Here is a 19072-nt window from a genome sequence, read left to right as displayed (position 1 = left end):
CATGGCGAACATAGTAATACTGTAATAAGTTTGTATGGTGACAGATGGTAACTAGACTTGTGGTGATCAATTTGTAATGTATGAAAATAGTGAATCATTGTGTTTTAGGTCAATTATACTTTAATAAATAAATAAATATTTTAAAAATTACTGGGGAGAAATAAGCCAAAATGTTTATAATATCTGTTCATAGGTAGAGGCATTGTGATTGGGTTATTTTTTCTTTATATTTTTATATATTCCTCATATTCTCTCTAAGGAGACTGCACAGGAATTTTGGTCTTAAATAATAAACATTTTTAAAAGCTTAAAAAAAATAAGGGAGGATTGTGTCCATTCCTGGGCTCCATGCTTAAAAGGGGTGCTAACAACCTAGAGCTTATCCAGGTGAGACTCACCGGGAATCTGAGGAGCCCTAGGGATCAAAGGTGAAGGGACAAACATCCAGCAGAAAAGAACTCAGGGAGGACTTTTTGCTCCCTCTACTTAATGAAGTGCCTGGTGTATAAAAGAGGCTTCTTCTCTGAGGTCCCAAGAGTAAGCCAGGAGAGAATGAACAGAAGTTACAGGAAAAAAGGACTCCAACTTCATATATGGAAGGACTCCCCAACCACTGGAACACCGAAAATATTTAGAACAAGCCACCTGAGGTGGTAATGAGCTCCCCATTCCTAAAGGTAACCAACATGGGCCAAGCTAATGCCTATTAAGGATGTTGTAATTTGTGTGCTATTGAGTTCAGAACCAAAGTAGTGCTATGGCTGAGAGGTAGCATGATGCAGGGTTTAAGAACGCAGGCTCTGAAGGCTGTACAGTGCTCACCCTTGGAACTCAGCCAAGCCACACAGAGACCATTTGTAGGTGTGTTGGCCAACCCACAAGCTGAGGCATCAGCTGACAGCTGACATCAACCACTAGACATGTGACTGTGTGAGCCTTCAGATAATTCCAGTCTCTTAAGTTTTGAACCATCACATTTGATACCAACTGGGGCAGAGGTAAGATGCTCTACCAAACCTTGCCCAAATGACAGATTCACAAGCAAAGTAAATGTTACCATTTTAAACCACTAAGTTTGGGAGTAGTTAGTTACGTAGCACTGAATAACCGGAACACAATGTTTATGTGATCTTCTGAATTGCCATTGATCTTCAAGGCCACCTACAGGTACTGAGTCAAGTAGAAGGAGATATTATTTGCCGAAAGGGGCTCAGGTGTCTTGGGCTAATGAGAGAAGAGAAGGCTTGACGAAACTATTGGGAGAATATGAATGAGAAATGAACGAAGACTTTTGGGGGCACAGTGAAGACTAGATCCATGGCTTTGTAACACCCTCCCTTCCCTACATGGTCTTGTGATTTTTTTTTTTTTTTACCTACCTGGAGAAGGTAGGTGCTGGATCCTAGCAAGAAGGTGGAAGTGACCTTGGAGGTCTGTGGATGGCATGCATATGGCTGGTGGACTTGGGAAACACAACACCCAAGGAAACAGAATAAAAGAGGATAGACTAGCATGTTGTTGCCTGTTGGTATGTAAAGGAATCTTAGAGATTGTTTTCTAGATGAGGAAATCAAGATCAGGAATCTGGAAAACAACTAAGTATTAATTGTTCAGTATGGACAGTACAAGTGAATTTCAGAGAAAAGAGGTTAGGTTTAGTGAGAAGAATATGAAAGGGTGATGGGTCCAAAAGAAGATTTCTAGATGGGGAGATCAGAAAAATTGAGACAGGTTGGCTCTTTCTGTGTCTAAGAAGGGGAAAACTATGGCAGTTCTTAAAGGTTAGAGCACAGAATCATGCTGGAAATTCTATCAGTAATACCATAAACAACAGTTCTCTCATTTTTTTAAGGAAAAAAAATTACAGTGGGCACACAAAAGAAGGAAACCAGAGTGGGTGACCAATTCCCTAGCAATCAGACCATGATAACATTAGACTATCCCAGATCTGTTTCCCTGGCAGTGTAAATGCAGGTGGGATGAATGAAGCAGGCAAGGAAAGATACTAGCAGGCCATTACCTGTCTTCCTCATTGATTTTCAGGCTGTATGAATGTATTTAAAAATTAAGAAGCAGTGATGTCAAGTTGGGCTGAAATCTTCTGAGTAACAATTTCTGACTAGGGTCACTAAAGTCCTTACCTTGTTCATTTCTTCTTCCGCTCCTTTCTTGCAGTGCACAGCATCAGTTATCCTCTCTAGAAAAGAACAAAAAAGCAATTTCAACATCTAGGGTAGAAGAGGAGAGTATTGATCACAATGAAGTTTGACAGGACAGAAGCCTCCCCAGGTCCACTCAGGCCTTTTAAAGCTTTTATGCCCCCTGTAGACTATCACAAGTGCGTGAACATCACACCATGAAAGAGGAAAGAAGCTTATGTGGAAAGTAGTAATAGCTCAGGACTGGCCAGTGTCTGGATGTGTCTCTTCTTACCCGTGGTTGTCTAAATCAGGTCATCTCAGCTGTCAGGAATGTTTATTTCCTTTTTTCAGAAGATGCTACCAAAATGCCAGTTAGCTTGGAAGTTGTGCCAGGTTCATTTAACTGGCTATAAATTAAAAAGAAAGACAGCAGTGTGGTTTTAATTCTGACAGTTATTATAACAGATAGGGATCCTAGAAAAAAATAATGTCAAGCCTAGGTGAAATTGGTAGGCTGTGAAATGAACCCAGGGGAGTTTGTTCATTTTGGAAAGGGAAAAGGGAACATGTTCCTGCTACAACTTTATTTAGCTCTCAGTACAGGGTCTGGAGTCTGTGATTAACGTCAAAGACAGCCCTGTGCGTGTGATATGCAGCCCCCGTGCTCCCCTTGAGATGTCAAGTCCTACTTCTCCCTACTGTCTAGCAGGTAGAGCTAAATCAATATAACTTAGAATCAGGGACTGGAGTGGATGTTAAAAGATCATCTAGGTAATTTCTCTGCCTTCAGGGAGGAGTAAGCCAAAAATCATTCTATATGTATTAAATATCCATTGTTTGTAAATTGTATTTCTCTGAAGGACTCCACAAATGGGTCCCAAGGGAGCTATTTAGACTTAATCACTATCAGGAAATGGTTTATGTGCAAACTCTCATATTTCAGGTTCAGACTTCCTTTCTCATTCTTTTGTGAAGGGACACAAGAGCTGGTTATTATCTTCCTGATAAGAAGTCTTCACATTCTTAATCTCTTGTTCCTTAAATACATTTGTTTCTGAAACTTTTCTTCATCTGCCCTTAAATAATATCCATTACTTGATGCTGAGCCCTCCCTCCAGTTGGTTGCTCTTGTTTAGTTATAAAACCCAAAATAGAACCTGTATTCTACAAAAAGTTGCGGCTACTTGACATCTAAGAGCCATGATCTAATGATCCTGCAGCCCAGAACTTATTCCTCCAGGACCACACTGGCTCTTTAAACCACAGAGTGACAAAGGCTGATGGTGGTTCATTGTCCTGTTGTTTTCCTACCAAACTTGTATGTGACTGTTTCATCTTTCCCAATAACCTTCCCTCACCAAATGTTCCTTTCTTTCTCCCTTCCTTCCTTTTTTTTTTTTTTTTTGCATTACGTGGGCCTCTCACTGTTGCGGGCCACGGCTCACGGGCCCAGCCACTCCGCGGCATGTGGGATCTTCCCAGACCGGGGCACGAATCCGTGTCCCCTGCATTGGCAGGCGGACTCTCAACCACTGCGCCACCAGGGAAACCCCCTTCCTTCCTTTTGAGGTATAATTGACACACACCATTATAAAAATTAGTTTCAGTTTTACAACATAATGATTTGATATTTATATATATTATGAAATGATTACCAAATTACTTGGTTTATAAATTCATACAAAATTTTAACACTGTGCAGTCTTAACGAAACTCATCCATAAGCCAGATGCAGCCTTGGGACCATCATTTTGCTACCTGTGCACAGCTGGAAGATTATAATTTGATTTGCACGAGGCCTATGGCAGTCCAATCCATGAGTGTGCTTGAAAAATGCTTCTTGTCACTCTGACTTTCCATTGTCTTCGATAGTGGCCATCTTCACTTACTTGTTGAGTTCCCTTTCCTTCCAGGTCCTTGGATGTGGCTCTGTTGCCCAAGCTGTCCTCAGTCGAGGACATTATGGAGGAATCATCACTATCAATACTGGATTTTCACTGGCAATAGTAATGGCCATTTATGTTGCTGGAGGTGTCTCTGGTAAGTAATAGAAATAATAATAATAACTATTAACTCAACCATTCCAATGTACTAGCGCAGTTCTGGGTACTTTACAGACCTTAATTTTTTTAGATCTCAACAGTCCTGCAAGAATATGTATTTGATTCTATTTTTATAGATGACAAAATTTAAATGGCCAGCAAATGGTAAGTGACTGGCACAAAGGCAACATTTAGCAAAAGACAGAGATAGGGTTGGAACTCAGAACTGACTTGATTCCTAAATCTGGCTATTGAATAGTATTCTTCATCTATCAATAGAATCTTTTACTAGTTCTACCCCATGCCTGGAAACCACTTCCCAGATATGCTGTGAATAGCCCAGTGAATATCACTTCAACAGAGGCAATTCCCTGGACCTTTATCCACAGCAATCAGAGAGAGCCTAGGTCATTTGCAAAATAGCTAGTGTGTTCACGGAGGTGCAGGGCTAGTCAGAAGGTCTTGGACCAATTCTGTCCTGAGTGGTAGGCTAATTAGAAGCCATCCTCAAGGTTCTGAGAAGCAAAATGAAATGATATTTAATACAGCCTGGGACCTTAGGAAGGAACTGTGGAAATGATCCACTTCCCAAAGGCTTGCAGAATCCTCAGCAGCCTTGTCTGGGGGCTCAGAGAACTAAGGCAAGACTGTTGGTGATAATGGAAGAAGGGACCCCCTGCATGCTGGGCACTGTACTGGGTGCTGTACATACTTTATCTCCTCTCACTTCTATAGCAGCACTCTGAGGCCGGTATTATTGTCCATTCTACAGAGAAAACTGGAGCTCCAAGGGACTGAGTAAATTGCCAGAAATCCCACAGCTGGCAAAGAGACAGATCAAAGATTTGACCCAGGTCTATACGACAGCAAAGCACAGGTCCCGATTACTATACAACATTTCCAGTGGTCTACTATGAGAAGGACAGTACAGGCAGGGCCTATGGGCAGTACGGTCCAGCTGGAAGATCCTGCAGTTGAGCTGGCTGGACTGGTGACAAGTGCTGCCACTGGAGCGCTAAAGAATGACTTCCCAGACCCCCACAGAGCACCCATGGGCTGGACACTTGGAACAGTCATTTGCTAGCTGTCAGCCTTTCTATATCACAGGCGGACTCAGATCCTGGGGCAGACCATGTTACAGATTCCCATATATGTGGTTTGTTTGGCATGAACAGTGTTTCTGTTCAAACTCTTGCCGAGCCTTTGCTGTGATCCCAGCACTGTACTATCTACTTAAGACACAAGAATAACCAGGGGAACACCATGAAAGTGCCAAGGCTTAATTACAGTTGCAGGCCTTGACACCAGACACAGAACACACTCCTGGTTTCAAATAAGCATGCAGGATGCTCCACTGCCTCCTCTCACACTCCCAACTACATTCACACAGGTGTTGTTTCCACAAACCAGGTAATATAAATGTAGGCATATTTTCAGCGATTTTTTTAAGGTGGAGATGTGGTTTTGCAGTATTTCACCTGCATAACACCCTGAATTAAACTTCATCAAATATTTACTTAGGATGAATTGGTCCCAGACCCTACCAATGTAGCTAACACCCTTTACCACCAGTGCTGTCAATGTCTGTTTGCATCCATTGACATATTTGGAGTCACAATAGGAGGAGAAGGGACAGGGACCAGCAGGAAGGGGAAGAGTGAGTAAAGGATGGTGTGGAGGCTTCCCATCCGGCCTTTAGACTGGGATTAAGCCCCTGCACTCAGAGTAAGGGCCAGAACTGATGGGACTGTTTTCACTAGAGTCTGTTTCTGGGTGAGGCTTGGGAGCTGTCCCAATTGTTTATGAGAGACTGTGAGATCTCAAAATGCAAGGAGAGCAGTTTCTGAGCCTGGCTGATATAAGGTAGCATTGAGTTGGAAAAGGAGCTTATCTCCCCATCTGTTTGGAAGTGATATTCAGGCTCCCTGAGAACTGGGGAGAACATGCACAGACAACACACTGGCCCACTGACGACATCAGTGCAGACTCAGTATTGGCTTCAGCAGCCCAGGAATAAGAAAGGAAGACTATGTAGGGGAGGTGACTTTCTCACAGTGGCTGCAGCCAACATGCTGGTTTGTGGGCATATGTGAGGCCCTCTTTGGGAATTCCAAAAATAACCAATGTATATTAGGCATAAACAAAAATGGGATCCCACTTTGTGGTCCAGACTGGTAAGGTCAGCTGACATCTGGTTGTGGAACATAAAGCATTACCTTACTGCATGGCAGTTACCACACCCTGCTCCCTTGTGAACTTTGCCAGTAGTCTGGCAATCCAATCTGGCCAATCAGAACTCATAATGCCCTAATTATGCACCCTCCCCCACGAAGTGTTTACACTGCCAGCTTGTACCTAGACTATGGCGGTTGTTTTTGATGAAGTTTTTTTGTAAGCAATCAAAATTCACTGAAAAATCAAAATAGCTTTGCTTAATGACAAATAAAATATGAAGATGATCTCTATCACAGAGTTGTCTGTGGGTGGTGGGGAGGAGACTCGTCTAGGACAGAACCTTGAAAGAGTTCACCTTGCTCAAGTAAGACTTTCATCACAGGCCTCGGGGAATCCAGCTATCCCCCTGGGCTCCTTATGTGAATAATCTGATCCTCACAACCACCTTGGCAGGGCCAAGATGTGAGTGTGGCCTTCTCTGACTCTAGCACTCATGTTCTTTCCACTACACAGCTCTGCTTTGTCCTTCGGGTAAGCCAAGTGAACACGCATCTCTACAAGGAGAAACTCTGTTGCTTTGCAAAGCACCCTCCCGGCCACACCCTCCCTGACCCCCAAACAACTTTTCCTCTGTAGATCGTTGTAGTCTGAGCTATCTGAATAAAGACCTCTGACTATTTCTTCAACTTTCATATCTTTTTTTTTCTTCAATTTTTTAAATTGAAGTAGAGTTGATTTACAATGTTGTGCCAGTATCTGCTGTACAGCAGAGTGACTCAGTTATACATATAGAGACATTCTTTTTTTATATTCTTTTCCATTATGGTTTATCTCAGGAGATTGGATATAGTTCCCCATGCTATACATTAGGACTTGTTGTTCATCCATTCTGAATGTAATAGTTGGCATCTACCGCCCCAAACTCCCAGTCCATCCCTCTCCCTCCCCACCTCCCCCTTGGCAACCACCAGTCTGTTCTCTATGTCTATGAGTCTGTCTCTGCTTTGTAGATAGGTTCATTTGTGCCATATTTTAGATTCCACATATATCAACTTTCATATCTTGAAAACCTACTAAGTGCCTTGCGGCATGTCAAGGTCAAGGTGAACAATAGTTCCTGCCTCAGGGTGCTTTTGAGGGGCTAAAAGCATAAACCTACCTACAGCAAGTCTTATTTTGGAAGAGGAGCTTGCTAAACAGTAACTCTCCCATTGGTAGACTCATCTGAGGGGAGACATTTTTGATTGGAGGTGATTTCTTACATCCCCTTGTCCTTTCACAATGGGTTCCTCCAGGCTGGCTGGTGGGCGGCTACCCTCCAACCAGCTCTGGGGGAAGAGGAACAGGGCTGGCTCCAGGGACTTTCCACTGCCCTGGGTGCTCCCCTCTTCTAACCCCTGTTCCCAGCTTCCCTAGGAAGCTGTATTCCTGCCAGTCTCCAGAATTATGACTCTCTTAGATTTAAAAGTAAAACAAAACAGGTGATGTGTGTGTAAGGCTTCAGGAAGTCATCTGTGCTTTGATATACTGGCATTTTCTTGTTCATATTAGCCCCAGAGTGGCAGAGGCAGGTGAAGAAAGGACCCTCACGGTATAGTCAGCAGTCAGAACCCCTCCCCACTGCAAGCCCACTTTGGCTTAGAGACTCAGGAAAAGCATAGCTTTCTTCACGGACTGGGGAGAGGGGGGAAGGCTTCCCAAAACAAGCTCACCAATAGGTTCTGTGGGGGGTCAAATGGCAAAGTGTCATCATCATCATCATCATCACTCCTTTGTTTACAACTATTTCCACAACCCAGAGGTCCACATTTCAGTGTGATCACATTGACAGTTACTCTAATCCCCCCCTCCACACTAAATGTCATTGGCACTCTGCATATGAGTGTCCTTCATCCCTAGGAATCAAGCCCATATGCTCAAAGATGATCTTTGAAAAATTTTTCCCTGCCTTCTAAGGCAGAGAAACCTTTATAAACTTGGTGAAGAAGGTCTAGAAAAGAACACAGGCCCAAGAGTTCAAATAAACCTGAATTTGAATCCTAGACCTACCACTTATTAGCCATGTGACCTTAAAATGTTCCTTTACTTCTGTGCCTCAGTTTCCTCAGCAATTAACTGGACTAGTACTCACCTCACTGGGTTCTTAGGAGGATCAAGTGCATGTAATACCCCTATGACAGCATCTGGCAAGTTTTCAATATGCATTGTTGTTACTGTTGTTACTAGCAAAGCCAGCTGGGGATGTCAGTAACCTACCCCAGAGCAAGCCCTCTACCTGACCTTGCAACTTAGAATCAGAGGCTGATTTCTCTAGTCAGAGTTTAGGCTGGAGTGGAGGAAGTGTTACTCCATTTCTGTGTGTGAGATATACATCGTTTATGCAGAGAAACTACAGAAAATCCACTCAGACACTGTCACTACCTCAAAATAAACTGAGCCCCTTACCTCAGTGAGAGGCACAGCCGACAAAGGAAGGGCCATTTCCCCTTAAAGAGATATCTCTTGGGCTTCCCTGGTGGCACAGTGGTTGAGAGTCCGCCTGCTGATGCAGGGGACACGGGTTCGTGCCCCGGTCCGGGAGGATCCCACATGCTGTGGAGCGGCTGGGCCCGTGAGCCATGGCCACTGAGCCTGCGCGTCCGGAGCCTGTGCTCCACAAGGGAGAGGCCACAACAGTGAGAGGCCCGCATACCGCAAAAAAAAAAAAAAAAAAAAAAAAAAAAAAAAAAAAAAAGAGATATCTCTTTTCAGTCTTAAGATTGTTTCTATATCCTCTGGACATGGACTTAGAAATGACTTGATATAGATTTAAATCTTACAAGTATATAAGTATATTGACTTAAAAATATACTGAAGTTAACGGTTTATATCAATCTCTTTGGGGTTATTGCTTTATAGTTAGGCAAAACCCAGTACATAGATGATACAGATAGACAGATAGATTGATATATAGATAGATAGAGAGATGAGAGAGAGAGAGAAAATTAGCCACTTGAGTACAAGTTTCTTTATATATTTGACTTTCTTTTGAGACAGCTAAACTTCCTAAACAGCGTCTAATGATGCCATGAGGATTATTAGTCCTCTCTTCCTCTCCACTCAAACACACACACAGACACACACACAGAGACACACACACACACACACACACACACACACACACCTCTGTCTCCTCACATACAGTTCCTCACCTAGAAGACTGAATTCTGCCTGCAGTCCCTAGATAAGGTTTCCTTCACAATAATTCTCCCTGGCCTGCCCTCTGACTTTCCTAATCACCTATCTTCCTTGCAGGTGGCCACATCAACCCAGCCGTGACTTTTGCAATGTGTCTTTTTAGACGGATGAAGTGGTTCAAATTCCCCTTTTATGTGGGGGCCCAGCTCTTGGGAGCCTTTGTAGGCGCTGCAACCCTCTTTGGCATTTATTATGGTGAGTAGGGCCCCTGAGTCCAGAGATTAGGGAGAGCTGGCTATAAGTTGAAAGTCAAAATTACTTGGTAGGAAGAGGTGAGATAAGGTAAGAACAGGAAACGTTCTCCACTTGACACGCAGTTCTAAGAGTCGTAAGTTCTAAATAATGGGGCCAACATTATCATCAGGGCACGTCCAGGAAGCCTCTTAATGAAAATGGCCACCACTTAAATGGAGGGCAGAACTTAAAGGAAGTATATTTTTAGACCCAACCAGCACTACAGTGTGAACAATGCCAAAGTAAGCAATAGGCCACTGGCTTCTCCATGGCTTTCTCTGATTCTGCTGGGAAGGGAGCTGCTGACTTGTGGCAAGGAGAATGATGAGTAAGTATTTAAAGAAAGAATCTGGAACAAAGTCTTTGAAGGAAGAGGCACAGCAGAGAAATGGGCTAGGTGGGGAACCTCTTCTCCCTTCCGTCCAATAGCCAGGGCTTCCATTCTGCAACAGTCCTGGGGGAACCACAGTACTGACGATCAAAGACCCAGACTTTAGCTCCATGTGAACTAAGTACGTAGCTGTGTGACTTCAGTAAGTCATCTGACCTTACTGGTCTCAGTTTCCTCCTCTGGAAAATAAACGAATTGAACTAGGTGACTTCTTAGGCCCTTCAAACTAAAAAATCTTGGGGTTCCATAAAATCAGTGTTAAAGTAGTTCCTTCTATCTAACCCAAGGTAAGTCTTAATACTTTATGACTCTCAAACTGAAGCCCTTAGGAACTAGAATTTATGAGCCAAGCCTGAGAGGTACATTGTGGAAAGGGACCTCTTCCCACAGAGTATCCTAAGAATTAGAGTGTAAGAAGACTAAAGAATTACTCAAGACCAGACCAGAAACCTAGAGAACCAGCTTCTGTGGCCAAAGAGGCCTGGGGGTGGTGCTGGTTGTGTCGGGGACTGCTGTGTTCCTTGTTCTAAGGGCATCTTCACCGTACCTTGATGCCCTCAAATTCTGGACTGCTATTAGGGGTTACTGAGAACCCTCTGGGAATCATGACCTCTGCCTAGAGCAAGTCCAAGCTTCACTTTGGCTTTTAGTCAATCTTGAAAATTCCAAGAATTCCCCTCAAAGAAAAATGGTTCCCGAGACCCACTGAATAAGGATTTGGCTCAAATGTGGAGTGAACCATCAAGGGCAGCCGGGGATTTCTCTCTCTGACCCGCTATCCTGGGAATTCTCTGGGTATCTCTAAAGCTAGCATACTGTGAAGTGAAAAGAGGCAAATGATATGGATCTGCCTAGCTGAACCTGAGGGTTCACCTGTACTTGTTCAGCACAAGACCTGGCATAGGCCTACCTCCCCCCTGCCCAGAGGACACTAACATGCCAGAGCTCTGTCTTCCATAGACGCACTTCTGTCTTTCGCTGGTGGAAAACTGCTCATCGTGGGAGAAAACGCAACAGCACACATTTTCGCAACATATCCAGCTCCGTATCTGTCTCTGGTGAATGCACTTGCAGACCAAGTAAGTGTACATTCAACAAAGACCTAACTTTGGTGAAAAGACATAATCTAATAAAGGGGATGCATAGGAACATTATAGGCCTATCAGAAAGGAAAGGCTGTGTTTCCAAAGTCAGAGGTCCCTACGCATAACCCAAGCTTTGTTGACAAATTTCTGCCCTTGCCAAAGTTGACACCACTAAGGGTTTCCTGCCTCCTCTTTATACATACACTTGTTCCACATCAGTCAAGTTTCAGAGAAAAGTGCATGACTGGACGTTTCAACCCCTGTATGGGCAAATGGGGTTTGTTCCACTTAACTGTCTCTTTTGTGCACATGATCTAAACGTAGAGGCCTCAAGAAAAGACACTGATCTCAGTTCAAGGACTGTGAAGTGTAGTAGTTGAGCTTAGAGTATCACAGGTCCTGTGTCTCCCCACGTGCATAGGTTTATCCAGACTCTCTAGGCAGCTAGAAGTGTCTCTGCCTTAATGACATTTAAACAAGCTGCATCCAAGCATCTGTCGTGTAGCCAATAGCACAACTATTCTGGTCTAAAATCACCTGCCTGGTTCTCATCCTGATTCTTCTGCTTATGAGATGGGTGCCCTTGGGCAAGTTTCTTAACCTCTTTTGATCTACATTTCCTCATCTGTAAACTGTGAATAAATAGGATTTATCTCACCGATTGGTGTGAAGTTCTAATGAGAAAAAGCATATGAAGTACCTGGGACATAATAAGTGTCTGGTAAACAGAAGATATCATTTAGCTGTTAAAATAAAATAATAGTTTGGAAATTTTAAAAATTAGAGAGTGGGGAAAATACTCACTGTACCACAGCACTTCAGAATACCTGCTGTCATTGTTCGTATAATCTCTTACAACTTGTTTTTATGTTGTTCTCAAGTATAAAATATAATGCACGTTTTTCTTACTATCATAAGCATTTAAAAATGTTACCAGAGAGCTCTTCTATTTGTTTTTAATGGCTGTATAATAGACTATAGAATGGGCACTTCATAATATAGTTAGCCCTTTTCCTATTGATGTGGACTCCAGTTTTTCAATACTATAAATGATGTTTCATTATTTATTTGCATATTTGCTTTATGATGTTTCCATATTTTAGATTATTTCCACGATGTGGTTCTCAAAATATCCAACTGGGTCTAATTCAGTACATAATCTTATGGATTTTTTTTAATGCATGTTGCTAAATTACTGATGCATTGCCTTTCCAAAGTGCAGTATGTGCTTAGTTTAATTAGGAAAGCCTGAGAGAAGTGGTATCAGTTCCCTAACACTTGGTATTGTTTGCACTTCTTTTCATTGTAAATCAGTTTTGCCCTCTTATTTGTTTCTTAAATCTATTTTTCTTTTATGAATTTTCTTTTCATTTCCTTTGCCCATTCATCTATTGATGTCTCCCATTGTTTTTCTCACCAATTTGAATGAGCCCCTTTGTTCATTTTTCCAGCCTGTAGCTTGCTCTCCATTTAGCTGGTAGTAGCTCAGCAGCATAGTGTAATAAAGATAACAGTCTCTAGAGCTGAACTCTCTGGATCCACACCTGACTGTCACTGACTGTGTCACCTTGGGCAGGTAACTAATCTGTAAAGGAGAACGATATCAGCACCCATGTCTAGGATTGCTGCGATAAGGGTCTGGCACAGAGCTCACCCAGCGTATGTTACTTATTACTAGGTTTGTTTTTAATGAGAGTGGGTGAATTTTGAGGTGGGCAAGGGGGAAGAATATAAGCTAAATCCCTTGTATATTTTCTCCCTCCCCAGGTAGTGGCCACCATGTTCCTCCTCATTGTCATCTTTGCCATTTTTGACTCAAGAAACTTGGGAGTCCCCAAAGGCCTAGAGCCCATTGTCATTGGCTTCCTGATTGTTGTCATTTCTTCCTCTCTGGGAATGAACAGTGGCTGTGCCATGAACCCAGCTCGAGACCTGAGTCCCAGACTTTTCACTGCCTTGGCAGGTTGGGGGTTTGAGGTCTTCACGTAAGTAACAACGGTCAGGGAGGAGGGAGGGAGATTCACACTGTGCCTCAATAGGGAGGGCCGTGCTTTGACCTGGAGATCCAAGAGAGTGCAGATGGGAGGGTGAGGTTAAGTGCATCCTCATCATAAGCGTGGAACATATCACTGGTGATTTATGATACGGTGTGTGTGTGTGTGTGTGTGTGTGTGTGTGTGTGAGAGAGAGAGAGAGAGAGAGAGAGAGAGAGAGAGAAGGGGGAGGGAGACAAAGAGATAGACAGACACAGAGACATAATAAGAGACAGAGAGAGAGACAGACAGAGAAAGATAGAGAGGCTCTAGATAGATTCAAAGAGATAGGTTTGTCCTATATAATAATAATAATAATTTCTCAATTGGTGTATGGTTTTATGTGACTATTTTGGATGTAGAATTGTCTACATATTCACTTTGTGACAAAGGGGTAGAATTTCTATCTTCTGATACTACTATAGGGCTCTTTCTAGGAGACCATGCTAGCTTCGCTTCATTCATTCATTCAACAGATCTACCTTGATCACCACCTATGCTGTGGTCACTGTGCTAGGCAAGGAAATTTCAAAATCAGAGAAGACACTGGCCTTGAGCAATGTAACAAGTGCTCTGGTAACCCCTGAAACAAAGTGCTAAGGGAACACAGATGAGGGAGTGACTAGCTCTACCCAGGGAAGTTGCGGGAGGCACCACAGAAGAAGTGAGTGCTGAGCTTATTCTTTTTTCTTTTTTTTTGGCTATGCCATGTGGCTTGAGGAGTATTAGTTCCCCAATCAGAGATCGAACCCTTGCCCTCGGCAGTGAAAGCGCAGAGTCCTAATCACTGGTTCTTGAATTCTTGAAGCATAAGAAATTCCTAGCGGGACAGGCATCAGAGAGAGCCTGTGCACGGGGCAAGACCCCGTGCCTTACACCTCTCAGAATGTGCTGATGAAATATGCCAACTACTGGTACCAAGCTCCCAGGACAAACTTTGCCTGTTAATTCCTTCCCACTGTCTCCCCCTAAAGTCATGGTGGCCAGTCCCCAACCACACTCATCACAACTCTCTCTAGGAAAGGCACCCACCTTTGTTCCCCAGGAAACAGGGCTCTGACATGGAGAAAGAGAAGCAGGGAAAACATGTGTGAGCCAATTTTAGTTTAATGTCTGCTGTGAGAACAAAACACTTGAGTGTCCCTAATGCTGACCTGTATATAGTTGTACACAAGTGATGAATTTATTTAAGAGTGTGGGTTGCCTGCACCATCATGAAACACAAGCTACTGAAATCACTGACACCACTCTGATCACCACCACAGACAGCATTAGAGCTGCTATAGCGTAAGCATCATGAGGACGGAGACCTTGACCATGTTTTCACTGCTGTGTCCGCTGTGACTAGGATGTGGCCTGGCGCATAGAAAGCCTCAATAAATGCTACTGAATAAAAGTATGGATAAACGCTATGTTACACACATGTCCTAGGAGATGAGGGATAAAAAAGAATCAAGAAACATTCCCTATCTTTAAGAAACAAACAATGCAGGGAATTTATAGAGCAGTGGTTCTCAGCCAGAGGTGATAGTGCCCTCAGGGACATTTGGCAATGCCTGGAGACACTTTGGGTTGTCACAACTGGGGAGGGTGGGGGCAGATGTTGTCCCCAGCATCTAGTGGGTAGAGGACAGTAGAGGGATACTGCTAAGCATCTTACAGTATCCAGGACAGATCGCCACAACTAAAAATTATTCGGTCAAAAATGTTAAGAGTGCCACAGTTGAGGAGCTCTCTTCCAGAATGATCATACTAGAACGTGAAAAGGTTGAACAAAATGCCAACTAGGAAGGATCATTTGTATTCTTCCAATGGACTGTCAAAAGCATACGTTAAAGATCTCCTTATTTCCAAAGCCCAGAGCTGGCCCATGAGTTTCCTTTAATCCCAATTTCCTGAGGTTCACTCCAGGAGACCACTGCCCCCACCATCAAGACACCTCTGTGAGCTTCACACAGACCCCGAGAACAAAGGTGCCCCACAGTGATGTGATCTCTATTTGAGCCCTGCTTGGTGATTCACCCAAAGTTCTAAGAGTGATGGTGGTTCTAAAGAGGTAGACATCTTGCCTGTTTTCTTTGCTTTGTTGAGTATAGGGCAGGAGACCATGTCTGTGGGAGAATGCTGAAATCACCTAATGCCAAACTCTGAGCACCGTGTCCCTTGTTAGCATCAGGGTCTTTTCCCCTCATTCATGCATTCATTCATCCATGCAGCTACCTGATTTCTCATTCAAGGCCCTGTGCTAAAGATGCCCTTCACCGTTGTTGCCTTTCACTGCTTTATTTACATTCTATTTCAGAGTAGTAAGCATAGGCTCTAACACAGGTTGAAGCTGTCAAGTGCCATTAAAGAGATTTGACTAATTAACTCCAAGAGTTGAGAGAAGGTTTGTAGCTCCAAATTTGAGAATTATGGGGGTGGAAGTAGGGGCATTTTGTAGTATTTGGACATGCTTAAACAGGGGACAGAGAGGATATTTCAGGCATTGAGGATTCTGTATCCCAAGACAGAATGTTAAAATAACACATGATCTAGTTTAGTTGGAAGGGTGTGTGAAAAAGCTTGGAAGGGCAATTGTTTCAGACCATTAGAGGATGTAGATTCCCAGAACGAGACTTTGGGGTTTTTGCTGCTCCCTCTTCTGTAGGTTATAGGGAGCAACAAAGGATTTAGGGCAGAAGTTTGACATGTTTAGAACTTCAATTTAGCAAAATTGATCCAACATTATTATATAGAACAGATTAAAAATGAGTAGAGGGGGCAGAAACCAGTTAGGAAATAGCTAGACTGACTGATAATCCTCAACCAAAAAGTTCCCAAGGAAACCTTTGAGGGATAACAGGACTCCAAAGTGTCCCTAAAGTGTCCCACCCTTTCAGGGTTCTACATCCAAGCTAAGCATCTCAGGGGACTTTCTAGTTTGGATTCACACCCAAGGTCTCAGATTAAACCGAGACTGCCTTGGATCCTCACTTGCCCCTGTACGGCATGGGGTGAGGATGACAGCGGGAGCGGGGCTCCAGCAGGTCTGACAAGGGCAAGACAGACCCTGGCTGACTCTTGCTTTTCCCTTAAGTATTAGGATGTAAGCAAGTGGTCTTCACTAATTCACTTTAAAGTGTTGATAACTTAGTGGATGAAGGATCTCAGGGGTATTGTTAATTTTTAAAATAGTTTAACCAAAGGAATGAATCCCTCATGATGGTACCGTAAGCAATTAACACAGACCTATTTCTGGCATCCCCCAAATCATCGTGTGCAAATGACCTTGCTTACCTGTGAGGCCAGGCAGGGAACCGCATCAGAGCTCCTCCATTTAAGCCTTGTGACCCTGGTGCAACACATCCAGCTCAAGAGGGTTCAGCCAGTGAAAGGAGGACATGTGTGCTGGCAGATACCTTGGACCCTAATCTGTTAAATGACAGTAAGAGATGTGCCACAAACTAGTGACGGAAGAAAGGAAGTGATGGACCAAATAAGGTGGCTTAAACTTGCTTCATGTGCTTACCTGAAGAGAAGGCTCCTAGCTCTTTAAAGCCCAGGTGCCTCTCATAGAAAATTCCGCCTGGATTTGGAGGCACGGGAAAGGGCGCTGTGAGAACAGCTGAATGCAGTGACCTCTTTCCAGTGCGGTAAGAGTGACATCTGCTGGCCACTGCACTTAATCACGGTGCTCTTCCCCAGAGCCTGCGTTTATGGTCTAAGACTTATTATCTTATTGTGAGCCTGCATTGATGATCTAAGATTCAGGATATAAGAGAGTGCTTGGATGATACAGGTGGAAGGGACCACTGTCCAGATGGAAGAATGAAGCTCAGAGATGAGGAGACTTGCCCAAAGACCTTCTGGACCCCCCTGTGCGTATTTCCTTTATTATCCTTTCTAATAAAAAACTGATACAAACAAAAGGTCCCATGGAAATATGTATAGTTGTTAGGAATAAAAATAAAAATAGCAGCCATGAATCCTTCCCCCAAATAGAACACTGTGAAATTCCCATACGTAGTGTGTTCCTCTGCCTCCTCTGCATTATTCTGAATTTTTTGTTCATAATTATCCTGCTTTTAAAAAGTTTTATCTCAAATGTACATATTCTTAAACAACATATTGTATAGTTTTCCTTGCTCCTGACCACTCGTGGTCCTTTCTACGGAATTATTTAAATGGATTTTCTGTCTCCAAAAGAGATGGTGACAATTCGCAAAGGCACCTGCTTTCTCTCAGAACTACGCCTCCGATACAATGTGCTGACACTGAGGATTTCTGGAGGTGAGAGGGAAACATGGCAGAAAGTCCTTATCAGAGAGTAAGTTTAAGTAAGCTGTGACCTCAAAATATAAGTACGGAATTAAATTATATTTAGTAGGTAATTCATATCTCTTACCTTTGATTTTTTAAAATTCACTTACTGGCAGATGTTTCCTGATTGTTTATTTTGTAATTGCCCTCATATACCAATAATGTCCAGGAATCTCTCCACATCTCCCAACCATTCATAATCCCCAGGACTCATTATTTCAGGATGAGGGGAAGGCAACTCCTGAATAATCGACCTGAACTTTCCCTAAATGCCCTCAATTGTAGCCACTGGTTCGGGGACTATATTTTCTGAAAGGAAAATAAATGGGACATTTCTCTCACAAGCACTAATAGGACAATGGAATAGATCATCTGAAATCAGGTATACTGCAAAATCTAGGATGATGGTTCCCAAGCTACAGTGAGTGCCCTTATACTTAGCTCTTGCTGATTTAAAAGGGAGTCATGAGCATGAGAAATGACTAGCTGGTTAGTGAATAACTGGCGGTAATACCAGGAAGAAGGCCAAGTGGTGTATCACTAATTTCTTTGTTTGATTTCAGAGCTGGAAATAACTTCTGGTGGATTCCTGTGGTGGGCCCTTTTGTTGGTGCTATGCTTGGAGGCCTCATCTATGTTCTTGTCATTGAAATCCACCACCCGGATCCCAACCCAGACTGCGAGGAAGAACAGCCAGAGGACAAACCAGAGAAACATGAACTTAATGTGATAATGTAATAGCACCCTCAGTTCTGGGTTTACAATTGGCTACCTACGGGGCTTTACACTTCACAAAGCACTTTCACACATGTTATCTAATTTAATCCTTACAGTCACTGTCTGGGGTAAATATCATGCTGCTCATCTTTCAAATAAGGAAACAAAATCTCAGGGAAGTTGAGTTGCCTAAGGTCACATGGAAAGTTGGAACATCACTGAATGCATCCTATACCTTTCAGAAGATTAATAACTGGATGAAAACCTTGGCCAGCCCCTCTTGGCCGGCCAGAAGTGGGACAGGCAGCTGCCAGAACATGTACACCTTCTGGGCAACTTTCTTTTGGATCCTAAGTTACAAAGACCGCCATTGTCTGGGTTTATTCCCACTGTTACTGAAGCACTAACAAAGGAAAGAGGTAGCCATTAGATCATATTTTCATCTGCTGAAGAACAATATCAGAGGCCTCCCTTCCTAGGCCACGCTTAGTCTTGCTAAGTCTTGATCTTCCTTCCCTGCGAATTCCAACATTGTACATTCCAGGAATTTGCTCTTGGTCAGGCTCCTCCCTGTCACTTTTGTCAAAAATGTCTGTGAATTATAAGCACCAGAGAAATTGTTCTACATCAAGTGATGCACCTTCAGTCAAACTGTTATAAAGCTCAGAATTCCCAGAGTTAACCAGTTTCTCAACTGCTTTGTGATGATAACAAA

General features: G+C 43.2%; 1 protein-coding gene across 2 annotated transcripts in view; it reads left to right on the top strand.

The window, feature by feature from the left end:
- The window catches only part of AQP9 (aquaporin 9), a 38116-nt gene extending 19738 nt beyond the window's left edge, over positions 1-18378 (top strand). The window contains exons 2-6 of one of the 2 annotated variants that reach the window (XM_059056300.2): positions 4055-4181; positions 9653-9790; positions 11181-11299; positions 13073-13290; positions 18204-18378. In XM_059056300.2, coding sequence (XP_058912283.2) covers positions 4055-4181; positions 9653-9790; positions 11181-11299; positions 13073-13290; positions 18204-18378 — 777 coding nt within the window. The remainder of the gene's footprint in view (positions 1-4054; positions 4182-9652; positions 9791-11180; positions 11300-13072; positions 13291-18203) is intronic. The other variant, XM_067030724.1, reaches the window with a different exon arrangement.
- The last annotated feature ends 694 nt before the right edge of the window (positions 18379-19072 follow it).

Source organism: Kogia breviceps, chromosome 3 (genome assembly GCF_026419965.1).
Source record: "Kogia breviceps isolate mKogBre1 chromosome 3, mKogBre1 haplotype 1, whole genome shotgun sequence".
In the NCBI taxonomy this organism is placed as follows: Eukaryota; Metazoa; Chordata; class Mammalia; order Artiodactyla; family Physeteridae; genus Kogia; species Kogia breviceps.
The sequence above is the reverse complement of the archived record's forward strand: the minus strand, read 5'-3'. Positions and strand labels throughout refer to the sequence as shown.